Source organism: Rhinoraja longicauda, chromosome 43 (assembly GCF_053455715.1).
Source record: "Rhinoraja longicauda isolate Sanriku21f chromosome 43, sRhiLon1.1, whole genome shotgun sequence".
NCBI lineage: Eukaryota > Metazoa > Chordata > Chondrichthyes > Rajiformes > Arhynchobatidae > Rhinoraja > Rhinoraja longicauda.
This window is the reverse complement of record NC_135995.1, coordinates 8,598,706-8,614,491: the sequence shown is the minus strand read 5'-3', so window position 1 is coordinate 8,614,491 and position 15,786 is coordinate 8,598,706. Positions and strand designations below refer to the sequence as shown.

Here is a 15,786-nt window from a genome sequence, read left to right as displayed (position 1 = left end):
CACACACTAACACTATCCCCCCCCCCACACACACACACACACTAACACTTACCCCACACACACACACACACTAACACTACCCCACACACACACACTAACACTACCCCACACACACACACTAACACTACCCCACACAACCCCGTTGCCCACCCAGCCGGTCTCTCCGCCCCGATCAGTGATCGATCAGTTGGTGACGATGGAACAAGTTTCATTTTAGTCGGTGTTTTATATATTTATATTTATTTAAAAGTTATTCACATTTTAAAGTTTAAATCTGTCTCTTAGGGAGGGGGAGGGGAGGGGGATAGGAGGGGAGGGAGGAGGGGGAGAGGGAGTGAGGAAGAGGGGGAGAGGGAGGGGGAGAGGGAGGATGAGGTGGAGAGGGGGGAGGGGAGGGGGTGGATGAGGGGAGAGGGGAGGAGGGAGGATGGAGTGAGGGGTGGAGGGGGAATATGAGTGGGGGTGAGGGGGGATGGAGAAAAGAGGGAGAGGGGACGATGGAGGAGAGAGGAGGGGGATGGACTGAGGGGGATGAGGAGGAAGGTAGCTAAAGGGGATGGGGAGGATAGAGTGAGGGGGGTTGGGGTGGAGGAGGGGGATAGAGGAGAGAGGTGGGGGGAGGGTGGATTGTACATATATAGCCATTGTATGTGGTGTGAGGGGTGGGGGAGAGAGGGAGAGGGGGATGAGGGATGGGGGAGAGAAGGGAGGGAGAGAGGATGGAGGATGGAGTGTGGGGGAGGGGGTTGATGGAGAGGATGGAGAGAGAGTGGAGGGGGGAGGGTGGAGGATGAGGGGGAGAGGGTTGGACAACATTGGACCCTGACGACCATCTCTCCCCAGCAGGAAGGGGTTGAGGTGGAGAGGGGGGGATGGAGGAGGGGGGCAGAGTGAGGGGGAGGGGGATGGAGGGAGGGGAGTGGGGGGGAGGGTGGGGGAGAGAGGGGAGGGGGGGAGGGAGGAGAGAGGGGAGAGGGATGGAGTGAGGGGGGAGGGTGGGGGAGAGAGGGAGGGGGGAGGGAGGAGAGAGGAGGAGAGGGATGGAGTGAGGGGGGAGAGGGGGAGGGGGATGGAGGAAGAGAGGGGGAGAGGGATGAGTGAGGGGGGGAGGGTGGGGGAGGGGGGACAGGGGAGAGCGGGGGGGGGTCGAGGGGAGGGGGGAAGGGTGGATGAGGAGAGAGAAGGGGAGGGGGGTTGAGGGGGAGAGGGGGGAGAGAGAGAGATGAAGGGGGAGGAGAGTGGATTGTACCTATATTGCAATGTTTGTAGAGAGGGGATGGAGTGAGGGGGGAGGGGAGGGAGGATGGGGGGAGGGGTAAGGAAGGGGAGGAAGAGGGGGGATGGAGGAGAGAGGGGGGAGGGGGTTGAGGGGGGGAGGAGATGGGGGGAGGGGGGGTTGGACAACATTGGGATCTCTATCCACCAGGAATGGGTTTGAGGTGGAGAGGGAGGGATGGAGTGGGGGGGGGGAGGGAGTGAGGGGGAGGGGAGGGAGTGAGGGGGAGGGGGGTTGAGGGGGGATGGAGGAGGGAGGGGGTTGCGGGGGAGGGGGTTGAGGGGGGACGGAGTGACGGGGGGTTGACAACGTTGGGCCCTGACAACGAAGATCTCTCCCCAACAGGAATGGGTTGAGGGGGAGAGGGGGTGGAGTGAGGGGGGGAGGGGAGGGAGAGGGGGTGGAGTGAGGGGGGGATGGAGGGGGAGAGGGGTGGAGTGAGGGGGGGAGGGGGAGGGAGAGGGGGTGGAGTGAGGGGGGATGGAGAGGGAGAGGGGTGGAGTGAGGGGGGGATGGAGGGGGAGGGAGAGGGTTGAGAGGGAGGGGGATGGAGAGGCGGGATAGAGTGAGGAGGAGTGGGGGCGGTGAAAGAGAGAGGGGGTGAGAGGAGAGAGGGGGGGAGGGTAGATTGTACGTATATTGCCATTGTATGTAGAGTGAGGGGGGAGGGGAGGGGGGGGGTGGGGGAAGGTGGCTGAGGTGTATGGGGGGGATGGACTGAGGGGGAGAGGGGGGGGACGGAGTGAGGGTGGGAGGGGAGATTGAGTGAGGGGGGGAGGGGAGGAGGAGAGGGTTGAGGGGAGGGGAGTGAGGGGGGTCAGAGGAGGGAGAGGGGGAGGGGGTTGACAATGTTGGACCCTGGACGACGAGATCTCTCTCCACCAGGGAAGGGTTGAGGTGGAGAGGGGGGGGGGTGGAGGGGGGTGAAGGGGGGATGGAGAGAGAGGAGGAGGGGTGGAGGGAGGGGGGGAGGAGAGGGGGAGGAGGATGGATGAGGGGGAGAGGTGGGATGGAGGAGATGAGGGATGGAGGGGGAGAGGGGGTGGGGTGAGGGGGAGAGGGGATGGAGGGGGAGAGGGGGTGGAGTGAGGGGGAGAGGAGGGATGGAGGGGGAGAGGGGGTGGAGGGGGAGAGGGGTGGAGTGAGGGGGAGAGGAGGGATGGAGGGGGAGAATGGAGGGGGAGAGGGGGTGGAGTGAGGGGAGAGGAGGGATGGAGGGGGGGAGGAGGTGGAGTGAGGTGGAGAGGAGGGATGGAGGGAGAGAGGATGGAAGGGGAGAGGGGGTGGAGTGAGGGGAGAGTGGTGGAGTGAGGGGGAGAGGGGGTTGAGTGAGGGGGAGAGGAGGGATGGAGGGGGAGAGGGGTGGAGTGAGGGGGAGAGGAGGGATGGAGGAGAGAGGAGGGGGATGGACTGAGGGGAAGAGGGAGAGGGAGGGGGAGGAAGGTGGCTAAAGGGGATGGGGAGGGTGGAGGGGAAGGGGGGTAGAGGAGGGAGGGGGTACGGAGTGAGGCGGGATGGAGTGAGGGGGGTCGGAGGGAGAGGGGGTTTGACGACGACGATCTCTCTCCACCAGGACGTGGAGGACATCACGGCTCAGAAATGTTCCACAGCTTTAAGGTTCTGGTCGTGCCGAATCGTTCGTCTCAAAGCCTCTGCTCCAGAGGCACAGGTGAGGGTGACAGGTGAGGGGGGACAGGTGAGGGGGGAACAGGTGAGGGGGACACAGGTGACAGGTGAGGGGGACAGGTGAGAGGGAGACAGGTGAGAGGGGGACAGGTGAGGGGGGGACAGGAGAGGGGGACATGTGAGAGGGGGACAGGTGAGGGGGACAGGTGAGAGGTGGATAGGTGAGGGGGCAGGTGTGAGGGGGGGACAGGTGAGGGGGGGACAGGTGAGGGGGACAGGTGAGAGGGGGACAGGGGTGAGAGGGACAGGTGAGAGGGGGGACAGGTTAGGGGGGGGACAGGTGAGGAGGACAGGTGAGAGGGGGGACAGGTGACAGGTGAGAGGGGACAGGTGAGGGGGGACAGGTGAGGGGGGACAGGTGAGATGGGGTGTAGGGGGGGAGAGGGGGGTGTAGGGGGGAGAGGGGTGTGGGGGGGGAGAGGGGGTTTAGGGGAAGAGGGGTTGTAGGGGGGAAGGGGTTGTAGGGGGGAGGGGGGTGTAGGGGGAGAGGGGGGTGTAGGGGGAGAGGGGGTGTAGGGAGGAGAGGAGGTGTAGGGGGGAGAGGGGGTGTAGGGGGGAGAGGGGGTGTAGGGGGGAGAGGGGTGTAGGGGGGGAGAGGGGGTGTAGGGGGAGAGGGGGTGTAGGGGGGAGAGGGGGTGTAGGGGGGAGAGGGGTGTAGGGGGGGAGAGGGGGTGTAGGGGGAGATGGGGTGTAGGGGGAGAGGAGGGTGTAGGGGGGAGAGGAGGTGTAGGGGGGGAGAGGGGTGTAGGGGGAGAGGGGGTGTAGGGGTGTAGGGGGGAGGGGGTGTAGGGGGGGGAGATGGGGTGTAGGGGGAGGGGTGTGTAGGGGGGAGAGGGGGGAGAGGGAGAGGGTGTGTCGGGGGGAGATGGGGGAAAGGGGGTGTAGGGGGAAGAGGGGGTGTAGGGGGGGAGGGGGTGTAGGGGGGAGGGGGTTGTAGGGGGGGAGGGGGTGTAGGGGGAGAGGGAGTTCAGGGGGGGGGTAGGGTACGTTGGGGTAACGTTCCTCCTCTCTCTCCCCCCAGGATGGTGAACGAGGTTCTGAAGGAGGAGATGGTGACGATCCACGCCTTGGAGCTCCAGACCCTGACCCCGGGGCAGTGGGGGGCCGGGGGGAACCAGCCTCAGGACAAGAGCTGAACCTCCAACCTCACCCCCCCCCCTCTACCTCTCCCCCACCCCCTCCAACACCCCCCCATCTCACCCCCCACCCCTTCCTCTCCCCCCTCAAATCCCCCACCCCTCAAACCCCCCTTGAACCCCCTCTTCCCCCTCCCTCCCCCACCCCCCATCTCCCCCCTCAAACGCCACCCCCTCCCCCACCCCAATGAATACCTCTTCCCCATTCCCCCTTCCCTCCCCCTCAAACCCCTCTCCTCTCCTTCCCACCCCCTCAAAGAAGATCCCTTCCCCCTCTACCTCTTCCCCATTCCCCCCATCATTCCCCCTCTCCTCTCCCCCACCCTGAGATTCACAATAACTCCCCCCAACTCTCCTCCCCCCTCGAACCCCCCTCCCTCCCCCATCAAGTTCCCTCTCCCCCTCCTCCCACTACCTCTCTCCCACCCCCTCAAACCCCCATCTTCCCCCTCGAACCCTCCTCCCCTCCCCCTCACCCCCTTGAATCCCCCCTCACCAGCCCCTCCTCCTCTCCTCTCCCCCTTTCCCTCCCCCCTCAAGATCCCTCTCCCCTTCCCCTCTCTACCTCTCCCTCCCCCCTCATCCCCCCCTCTCCTCTCCCCCCACCCTGAGATTCACAATAAACCTCTCCCCACCCCACAACTCACCTCTCCTCTCCCCCTTCCACCCTCTACCTCTCCCCCATCCTCTCCTCCCCACCCCCTCAAACCCCTCTCTTCTCCTCCCCACCCCCACAAAGAAGATCCCTCTCCCCCTCATCCTCACCCCCCCCTCCCCTCTACCCCCACCCTGAGATTCACAATAAACCTCCACCCCCCCCCCACATTCTCCGCCCTGAGTTATTTCCGTGTGAGTTACACGCATGTCAAGGGGTGACGGGGGGTGGGGCACATGGACATGCACACGCAACACGCACACACGACACGGACACGGGCTGCCGTCAATCGTTTAATGAAGCTGTGGGTCACGGGTCAAATCTCCCCCCCCCCCACCGGGGGGGGGCAAGAAGGGGGGGACCCCCCACCTCTGTTTACCCCCTTCATACCCCCCCTAACTCTCCCCCTCCATCTTCCCCTCCTCTCCATGGCAGATGCAGTTTAATGTAGATAAGTGTGAGGTTATTCACTTTGGAAGTAAGAATAGAAAGGCAGATTATTATCTGAATGGTGTCAAGTTAGGAAGAGGGGATGTTCAACATGATCTGGGTGTCCTAGTGCATCAGTCACTGAAAGGAAGCATGCAGGTACAGCAGGCAGTGAAGAAAGCCAATGGCATGTTGGCCTTCATAACAAGAGGAGTTGAGTATAGGAGCAAAGAGGTCCTTCTACAGTTGTACCGGGCCCTGGTGAGACCGCACCTGGAGTACTGTGTGCAGTTTTGGTCTCCAAATTTGAGGAAGGATATTCTTGCTATGGAGGGCGTGCAGCGTAAGTTCACTAGGTTAATTCCCGGAATGGCGGGACTGTCGTATGTTGAAAGGCTGGAGCGATTGGGCTTGTATACACTGGAATTTAGAAGGATGAGGGGGGATCTTATTGAAACATATAAGATAATTAGGGGATTGGACACATTAGAGGCAGGAAACATGTTCCCAATGTTGGGGGAGTCCAGAACAAGGGGCCACAGTTTAAGAATAAGGGGTAGGCCATTTAGAACGGAGATGAGGAAGAACTTTTTCAGTCAGAGAGTGGTGAAGGTGTGGAATTCTCTGCCTCAGAAGGCAGTGGAGGCCAGTTCGTTGGATGCTTTCAAGAGAGAGCTGGATAGAGCTCTTAAGGATAGCGGAGTGAGGGGGTATGGGGAGAAGGCAGGAACGGGGTACTGATTGAGAGTGATCAGCCATGATCGCATTGAATGGCGGTGCTGGCTCGAAGGGCTGAATGGCCTCCTCCTGCACCTATTGTCTATAATGTTTTGATCTGTTCTAATTGAATTTATTGTTCTTAATATTTGTTCTTCTTTCAGTTGCCATGCCAATACCTTGTGCGCTCTTTCTCCTAATTCATAATATCTTTGGTTAGTTCGTAATATTAGTTTTTCTGTTCTGTAAGTATGTAAAGTATTGTATTGAATTTTTTTATTTACAAGTTGTATTTTTTTTGTATCTGAAGAAGCTTTATGTTAGTCTTTTTCTGGTACGGTGATTTCTTTTTCTAATCTTTCAGATTCCTTCCTATAGTTTTTCTTTATCTTAGACGAGTAGCTTATAATTTGGCCTCTCAAATAAGCCTTCATTGCATCCCATACAATAAAGTTATCATTAACTGAATTTATATTTGTTTCCAAAAATAATCCAATTTGTCCTCGAATAAAATCACAAAAGTCTTGCCTTTTCAATAGTAAAGAGTTGAGTCTTTATTTATATACTGACTGTTCTTTATCTGGCATCGTAATTTTCATTAATAATGGTGAATGGTCCGATAACAATCTAGCCTTATAATCTATTTGTATTATTCTACCCCTTAATTGAGCTGAAATCAAAAATAGATCTATTCTAGAATATGTATCATGTCTATTGGAATAAAAGGACGGTGGCGGTGACTGAAACACAATCCGGTATGACGAGAGAAATGAAAAGGAGAGTCCGCAAGATCTACCTTGTTGAATAACTTGAGTAATACATTGTGCTACTATTTGCATTGCTTTTCATCAGCTTCGTGAGTTAATACAAGGCTGTTCTTAATAAACAAAACTTAACCTTCTTATTAAGGAATTAATGTAAGTCGGTGATCAATTTCTCAGGACGTAGATGTCGCGGCACGAACAGCATTTATTGCACATCACTAATTGCCCTCTGAGTAGATCGCTCGGCCATTTCCAAGGACATTTGATCTTCAACCGAGTTGGATCTTTAACAAAATAAGAGTGTTGCGCTCATCGTTTTTCAGACAGTTTATTTTTTTCAAGTATTCCAGGCGATTAACTGTATTTAAGGTGCGGAAAAATAATTTACATTGTGTCCCTGGATTGTGCCACTGGATTCCTCGTTCGATAATTAAATCGATGCCTCGCCACCGCACCCCAACCTCTAGTTGATGCCTCGAGTTCTTGTTTCTTGGTCCTCCAAAATATTCCAAATGGAATTTAAACTGGAGGAGGCGGAGTATGGACTTAATCAAGAAGGGCTTCTTGGAGACGAAGAGCTGACATAAATTTAGTTGCCTAATATGTAATTTAGTAGCCTAATATGCAAACCGCAGGGGATTTCAAAAAATTACAACAATAGAAGTCTCGGATACAATAATTACCTTGGCTCCGATCTGGTTGCCACATCGGCCGGCTTGTATGTGCACGATCTCCCGCATGGTAAATGTGTTAATTTGAGTTTAGGGAAGGAACGAAAGTAAGAAAGAGAGAAAGAAAGACGGAAGCCGGACTGTCCCGCTGGTTTGCAGAGTGACAGCGCCGCTCTCAGCAGTTCACCAGTTCCTGTGGGATTGCGGCCCTTCAGTTAATAACCATGTCCAAAACCGGGATTATTCCCGTCACGATCTCACACACCTTTATAAGATCACCCCTCATCCTCCTGCGCTCCAAGGAATAAGGTCCTAGTCTGCCCAATCTCTCCCTACAGTGAGGCCCTCAGACCCTGGCAACGTCCTCATAAGTATCTCTACACCCTTTCCAATGTATCCACATTCTTCAAACAGCAGAGTGAACAAAACTGAACACATTAGTCCACACTGGACATCCTTAATATGAAATGATGCACGGCTTACCCAAATATAGATGCACCTGAAGACTGGAGCGCGAGAGACGAGTGAACTGATGTGGATTAAAATATGTTTTAATAATATTACTTCCATCCTGATCCCGGGCTGTGAACGGAGATGCGGGCGGCGGGTTCCACTGCCCAACAGGTGCAACGCCTCCTCAGTTACACCTCCTTCGCGCTGGTCCCTGTCCCTTTCTGTCCTGCCTTACACAATCCCAGGGCAATCTCTCCGCTTTCGTCTATATTCAGGCCGGTTTAATGTCTAACTGACCTCTCCCTCGAGTGATTAGTTGGAAGTGGCCAGAACACCTTCACACTGAACACTTGCAGCCAAATAAGGTCATTGCCGGAGACGGCAGCGCGCGCAGTGGGAAACACTGAACCAGGAAGTGGCGGAGTTACAATGGCTGCGAAAGACCAGGTCGAGAGTTTAACGGAGGAGTTAGTTTGTCCCATCTGCCTGGATTTCTTCACCGATCCGGTTATACTGGAGTGCGGGCACAACTTCTGCCGCTCCTGTATCACACAGAGTTGGGACAGGGAGGAGAGAAACTCCTGCCCGGAATGTAGAGAGCAGTTTGCAGACCGCACCCTCAAAGTAAATTGGGTCTTAGTTAGACTGGCTGAGAAAGCTCGAACACTGAGCCTGAATCGGACAGAGAAGGAAAGTAAACTTCTCTGCGAGGAACATCAGGAAGAACTGAAGCTGTTTTGTGAAACTGATAAGAAGCTGATCTGTGTGGTTTGTGCAGCTGGGCGGGAACACAAGTCTCACAGCTTCATGCCGGTTAAAGAAGCTGTTGAAAACCACAAGGTAAAAGCAAACCGATTTTAATCGCATCATTTTAATTCCATTTTTACTGTTCAACCATTTAATTTTCTGATTCCCAAACACAATTCCAGGATAAGGTGAAATCTTCCATCCAGTCTCTCACAAAAGATAAATCAGGGATCCAGCAAATGGAGCAGCGACAGAAAGAGAAGATTTCTGGAGTTCTGGTGAGGCTTTAAGTTTCGATTTCCTGATCTTGTGCAGGTTTGATCCCTGTGATGTGTGTAGTAACAGGGCAGCGCAGTGACACAAGTAATGCTGCTGTCTCCCAGTTCTGGGGACCGGTTCGATCCTGACCTCGGGCGCTGCAGAGACAATAGGTGCAGGAGTAGGCCATTCGGCCCTTCAAGCCAGCACCGCCATTTAGTATGATCATGGCTGATCATCCAAATTCCGTACCCCGTTTCTGCTTCTCCCCCATATTCCTTGATTCCGTGAGCCCAAATAGCTACATCTAACGCTTGAAAACATCCAGGGTATTGGCCTCCACTGCTTTCCGAGGCAGAGAATTCCATAGATTCACAACTCTTTGGGTGAAATTTTTTTCCTCATCTCATTGTAAATTTCACCCGTGTGGGACGAATAAAGGAATATATTATTATTATATCAATCCTAAACAGAATATAGAAAAATAGGTGCAGGAGTAGGCCATTTGGCCCTTCGAGCCAACACCACCATTCAATATGATCATGACCTACCCCTTATTCTTTAACTATAACCCCTGGTTCTGGACTCCCCCAACATCAGGAACATTTTTCCCACATCTAGCCTCTCCAATCCCTTAAGAATTTTACATGTTTCTATAAGATCCCCGCTCATCCTTCGAAATTCCAGTGAATACAAGCCCAGTCGACCAATTCTTTCATTATGTGTCAGTCCTGCCATCCCGGTAATTAACCTGATGAACCTACACTGCACTCCATCAATAGCAAGAATGTCCTTCCTTAATTTAGGAGACCAAAACTGCACACAATATTCCAGGTGTGGTCTCAACAGGACCCTGCACAACTGCAGTAGGACCTCCTTGCTCCAAAACCCAAATCCTCTCACAATGAAGGCCAACATGCCATTAGGTTTCTTCACTGCCTGCTCTACCTGCATGCTTACTTTCACTGCCTGATGTACCTGCATCCTAACTTTAAGTGACTGATGAACAAGGACACCCAATCTAATAATCTGCCTTCTTGTTCTTGCCACAAAAGTGCATAACGTCACATTTATCCATATTTTAGTGCATCTGCCATCATCTGCCATGCATCTGCCCACTCACCCAACCTATCCAACTCACCCTGCAGCCTCACAACATCCTCCTCGCAGCTCACACTGCCGCCCAGCTTTGTGGCATCTGCAAACTTGGAGATATTACATTTAATTCCCTCGTCTAAATCGTTAATATATATTGTAAATAACTGCGGTCCCAGCAATGAGCCTAGAGGCACCCCACTAGGGGGTGGTAGGTGGATAAATGGGAATTAATGGACACGTGAGAAGGAATAGGCAGCTGGGAATTGCATTATGGGTAGAGGATTGATGGGTTGTAAGATTACCCTCACGATATGTTAGAAGCATTTAGAAAAACTATTGAATTGCCAAAGCAAATAAAAATGCACAGGTCAAATGTCACCAGTAAATAAGCGAGGAACCATAATCAGTTACATGAAATATTGATCTTCACCTTTCATTTCACAGGAACAGTCACACAACCTTCAATCCAAGATCACATCCCAGTTTGCTGAACTGCACCAGATTCTCACTGAGAAAGAGCAGCGGGTACTGGCAGATATCCGGGAGGAAGAGAAGAGGATTCTGAAAAGAATGAAGAAAAATCTTGGGGAGATCGAAGAGAATTTAAAATCTATTCAGGAGGAACTCTTTAAGTTGCAGCAACAGATGGATCAAAAGGACAATGTGGTGTTTCTGAAGGTGAGGGGTGACACTACAGTCTGATGAAGTGAAAGGACACAGTCACAAAATGGTGGTGACATTTCAGAAATAAATGCTGCCTTTACCAGTAATTGAGAACTGGGTAAATGGTCTTTCTGTTCCAGTTGTTGGCCTCCCGCGTAATCTATGGGATCTCAGGACTGCCTGGCCAGAATGTAGAGAGGTGTTTGTATTCTGTGGAGTTCAGAACTACGACGGGTGATCCTAATCTGAACCCAAGGACCACGAATGGACAGAGGGCAGTAAATCTCTGGGACTCTCCAACCCAGAGACTCTGAGAGTTTTAACCTGTTAAATGTATTTATACCAGAGGAAGATACATTTTTGAACATTCAGGGAACTGAAATCAAAGGGAATGGGACAAAGCAGAGGAGTTCAGTCCTGGGCTAAATCAGCCATGACCACAGTGTGGGGATTAACATTGAAATCTAGAACGTGGCGCACACAGCAGATTAATCATCTACATCCAGTTCCCATCAGCAGTGGGCGGTCACCTTGGGGGAATTTGCTCTGTTTGTTTTACCCACCTTTGTTCACCATAGAATGACTTCCCATTCTACATCATAGACAGGCCATTCAGCCCATCCTATCCAGTCAAGATTTCTGCTCCATTCAAAATCCCTCCCATCTACTCACCACACTCAGTAACAATACCCCGAATTCCAGGAGTGCCCACGTGATTATCCCACTTGCCCTTAAATTATCTCTGCTGTTGGCTTGAGTCACTCCAATGCAAGTGAGGTCCATGTTCTCATGACTGCATTCCTTTTGGTATTTGTTAAAGACCGCGTTACATTTCAGCTTTGATTTTTGCTCTCCCATCGATTAGACATATTATTTCATCCTCACCCATTTAAATCCACCGATAAACTTAAATCTTATCTCATCATTCCTGACATCTTCGCCAGATAAACTCCCACGACCTGCCAAGTCTTTGCATTGAGTTCCATCCTCTCAGTTATGGCGTCATTCTCATGAACATTCCTTATGCTTTCCCCCTTCGTTCTACGTCTCGATGGTAATGTCCGCTTTCTATCTGCATGACAGCGGTGATAAGAGTTGGGGAATGGGAATTATCAGAGGGTTGTGGAAATGTGGAGAAATTCCCGCTGTCGGGAATAGGACGGTCCATCTCAGTCAATTGAGATTTGTGTTTTATTTCTTTCAGGACGAAGCTGGTCGCAAGCGAAGGTAGGACATGCTCTTGACGGAAACATTGTAAGGTTTTGTAACATTGCACCTTATTGTAACATTGCACCTTATTGTAACATTGCACCTCATTGTAACATTGTAACATTGCACCTCATTGTAACATTGTAACATTGCACCTCATTGTAACATTGTAAAATTGCACCTCATTGTAACATTGTAACATTGCACCTTAACAGCAGGGGGACCAACATTCTGGCAGGCAGGTTTGCTAGTGCTGCATGTGTGGCTTTAAACTGAGTAGTGAGGGGCAGGGGTTGACAAATTGGGAATATGAAGATGGAGTTAAAGGGGAAGCGAATACATGAGAAATTGCAAAGGACTCTTGAATAAATGGGAAGGGAAGTTCTAGATGGGATAAGAGAGCAAGGTCAGGGCAAATTGTAACAGGTGTGAGAGGGGAGGTGAATACCGAAGGTAAAGTGCTGTATTTAAATGCGCGAAGTATAAAAAATAAAGTGGATGAGCTTGAGGCTGTCATATGTTGAAAGACGAGAGCGACTAGGCTTGTATACACTGGAATTTAGAAGGATGAGAGGGGATCTTATTGAAACATATAAGATTATTAAGCGGTTGGACACGTTAGAGGCAGGAAACATGTTCCCAATGTTGGGGGAGTCCAGAACTAGGGGCCACAGTTTAAGAATAAGGGTAGGCCATTTAGAACGGAGGTGAGGGAAAACTTTTTCAGTCAGAGAGTTGTAAATCTGTGGAATTCTCTGCCTCAGAAGGCAGTGGAGGCCAGTTCTCTGGATGCATTCAAGTGAGAGCTAGATAGAGCTCTTAAGGATAGTGGAGTCAGGGGGTATGGGGAGAAGGCAGGAAAGGGGTACTGATTGAGAATGATCAGCCATGATCACATTGAATGGAGGTTCTGGCTCGAAGGGCCGAATGGCCTCCTGCTGCACATATTGTATAATGTCTATTGCTTTGTTCAACAGCCCAATATATTTCTAACGCTCAGTTTATAACCAGCTGTTAAATATTTGCAGAGATGGTGTTGAAGCCAACCCACAGTCGGTGGTAGATGGTCACTTGCTGCTTGAAAAGTTTGAAACTCCTTTTTTGTACAACACGGTATTGGCAGAAGCATCTGATGCCATCAAGCAAGGTAAAGCTTATACCTTTTCCATTGTTCTTGTTTCTGACATCTTTAAGTAATGCGTAGATGCAAGCATTAATGGTATTTTGGACTGAAGGGAAATTGAAGATTTGATCTACCACCAAACATAGCTGCAGAAAAGCATCACAAAGTCAGAGAGTTGTGTCACACAGAAACATGCCCTTTGACTCGACACGACCATGCCAACTAAGTTGCCCAACCGAGCTTGTCCCACTTGCCTGAGTCTGACACATATTCTTCCAGGTCTTTCTTATCCACGTATCCACCAAACTGTCTGTAAATGGTCGTCATTGTACCTCCCTCCACCATTTCCTCTGTCAGTTTGTTCCATACTTACACAACGCATTGACTGTAAAAGCTGCTCCTTTTTACTGTTTCCACTCTCACCTTGAACTGATGCACTCTAGGTTTAGACTCTCCTACCTTTGGCTAAAATACTGTGGTTATTCACCATATCTGTGCAACTTATATAGATCTTATACACAACTCTTAAAGCACCCTGATGGGCTCCAAAGACAAATGTCCCTGCCTGTCCAACGTCTCCCTTCAGACCTGATGAAATTGTGGTAGATCCTTTTGCACCCTCTCCAATTTACAAACGACCTCATTGTGTCAAATGCTGTATTTAATATCCTGACCTGTGAAAGCATGAGTGACAAACACATTCTTCACCTCCCTGCCTGTCACCATTGCATCTTCCATGGCACTGTGTACCTGCACCCCGACATCTCTCCGTTCTATAAAGCTCCCCGTTTACTGTGTATGTCCTGCCCTGGTTTGTCTCAGCAACGTGCATCGCCTCACCTTCACATGAATAAATCCCACCTGCCATTCCTGAGCCCATTGGCCCAGTTCACAGGGATCCCATTTACTCTCAGGTAACATTGTTCACTCTCCACAATGTCACCAATTTTACTTCCATCTGCAAACTGACGAACCGTGCAGCTTACATACACACCCAATCGTGCACATAAATAAGGAACAACAGTGGGCTCTGTCTCCAGTCTGAAAAACAACCCTCTACCAACATCCTCTGCGACCTTCCGGTAATGTTGTGTTCCATCCGCTAGTTCACCCCGGATTCCATGAGATCCAACCTTCCAGAGCGGCCTCCCATGCGGTGTGTAGAAGTTGCATCTCTCGGAGGGCAGTGAATATCTGGCATGTTGTGCCCAGGGTGGTGGTAAAAAGCTGAGTTGTTGGATATGTGCAACTTGGCTACAAATAAATATTTGATAGATTGAAAATATAAGATGATGGGGAACTGACACAGAAGAGGAATTGGTGCCAGGTTAGATCAGCCATGATCACATTGAATGGAGGGGCAAGCCTGAGGAGCAGATCCTAATCCTGCTCCTGTTTTCTTGTGTTCTTTCCTCCTGTGTACCGATATATTGACAGACTTGACACAGAGGGAATGCAGCAAAGATTAACAATACTTGTCCCTGGGACAATGAGTTTGCTGTGTGGGGTGAGATTGAGTAGACTAGGCCTGTGTACTTGAGTGTTTCAGTGTATTAGAGGAGATCTCAGTGAAACACAGAGTTCTTACAGGGCTCAGTGGGCTGGATGCAGGGAGGATGGTTCCCCTGTCAGAGGTGTCTGGAGAGCGGGCACTCTCTCAGAATGTGGGTTGCACCGTGTAGCACAGAGACAAGGAGACATTACTGCACGCAGAGACTGGGGAACGACCCTGCACCGGTGGCTGTGGAGACTCAGTCATTCAGTGCTCTTGGAGCTGAGAGCCGTGGTTGTACGTTACAGAGTCTGGCCCTTCGGCCCATCGTGTCCATGACCATCTTTTCCCCAGCTATACGAATCGATTTGCCCACATTCCTTCGGCATTCTTCTGCTCCTCACCTATTTAAGTACCTCCAATATATTGATGATATCTCACTCCACCACCTCCTATGTAGCATGTTCCAGATATCACCCACTCTCAGTGTAAATCTATGTACTAAACCTCTCGTTTGTTTGTTTGTTCCTGAATTACAGACAAAACGGTACACGATAGCGATTTTAAGCCCACCTTGCTCACCATCGCCCCTTTGGTGCTAATGGAAGAAGTTTCAATCAAACCGGTGTTATATTTTTTAAGTTATTCACATTTTAAAGTATAAATCTATCTCCTAGGGAGGTAGGGGGGAGGGAATGTGGTGGTGGGGAGGGAGGGAGAAGGGGGGAGTGAGGGAGGGAGGGAGGGGAGGAGAGGGAGATTGGGGGAGGAGAGGGTGCTGCACTAATGCAGGAGAGGTTTGGGGCCCAACGGGTCAACTTGTTCCAGTAAAACCTAAATCTCAGATATACTTTAAAATTCTTTGCTCTCAATATAAACCTACACTCTCGTGATTTGATATCCCTGCATGCAAATAAGGTTTAGATAATTACCCTGCATCCTGCTGCAGACTTTGACAACCTTCCCCACTATCCACAATTTTTGCTTCCTCCCCAAACTTACTAATCACACCTCCCACATTCTCATCCAAGCCATGGACATATAACATAAACAGCAAAGGTTGCAGCACCGATCTCTGCTACAAACCACCAGCCACAGACCTTCAAGCAGAAGAATCATCCTTCTACCACTACCTTCCACCTCCAACCACCAAGCCAATTATGGGTCCATTTTACCAACTCGTCTTGGATCCCACCTCCCTTCACTTTCTGGACCAGCCTTACATGCGGAACATTGTCAAGTCCCTCAGTGAAGTTCATATATTGGTTCACAATGAGATCGGTGTGTTAGTTGTACACACCCATCAAATCCACCCGTGAATCCGCTCTCTTTCAACGACCCCACAACCACAAGTCTCCACCCATTCTGTCCAACACCCGATCATTCAACCTCTGCTTCCTTCCACGGTC

The 15,786-nt window shown here is 51.1% G+C and overlaps 1 protein-coding gene across 1 annotated transcript; it reads left to right on the top strand.

The window, feature by feature from the left end:
• Window positions 1-8,557: 8,557 nt before the first annotated feature.
• LOC144612218 (uncharacterized) lies at window positions 8,558-15,041 on the top strand. The gene is made up of 6 exons (XM_078431778.1): window positions 8,558-8,627; window positions 8,717-8,812; window positions 10,335-10,568; window positions 11,758-11,780; window positions 12,791-12,909; window positions 14,917-15,041. The coding sequence occupies exons 1-6, from the start codon at window positions 8,595-8,597 to the stop codon at window positions 15,039-15,041; spliced, it is 630 nt and encodes a 209-aa protein (XP_078287904.1). The 5' UTR covers window positions 8,558-8,594.
• The last annotated feature ends 745 nt before the right edge of the window (window positions 15,042-15,786 follow it).

Excerpts from the sequence above, each read along its gene's own strand:
- LOC144612218 (XM_078431778.1), top strand. The coding sequence starts at position 8,595 with ATGCCGGTTAAAGAAGCTGTTGAAAACCACAAG. Across the intron at positions 8,813-10,334 it reads AGAAGATTTCTGGAGTTCTG|GAACAGTCACACAACCTTCA; the intron begins GTGAGGCTTTAA and ends TTCATTTCACAG. Across the intron at positions 12,910-14,916 it reads ATCTGATGCCATCAAGCAAG|ACAAAACGGTACACGATAGC; the intron begins GTAAAGCTTATA and ends CCTGAATTACAG.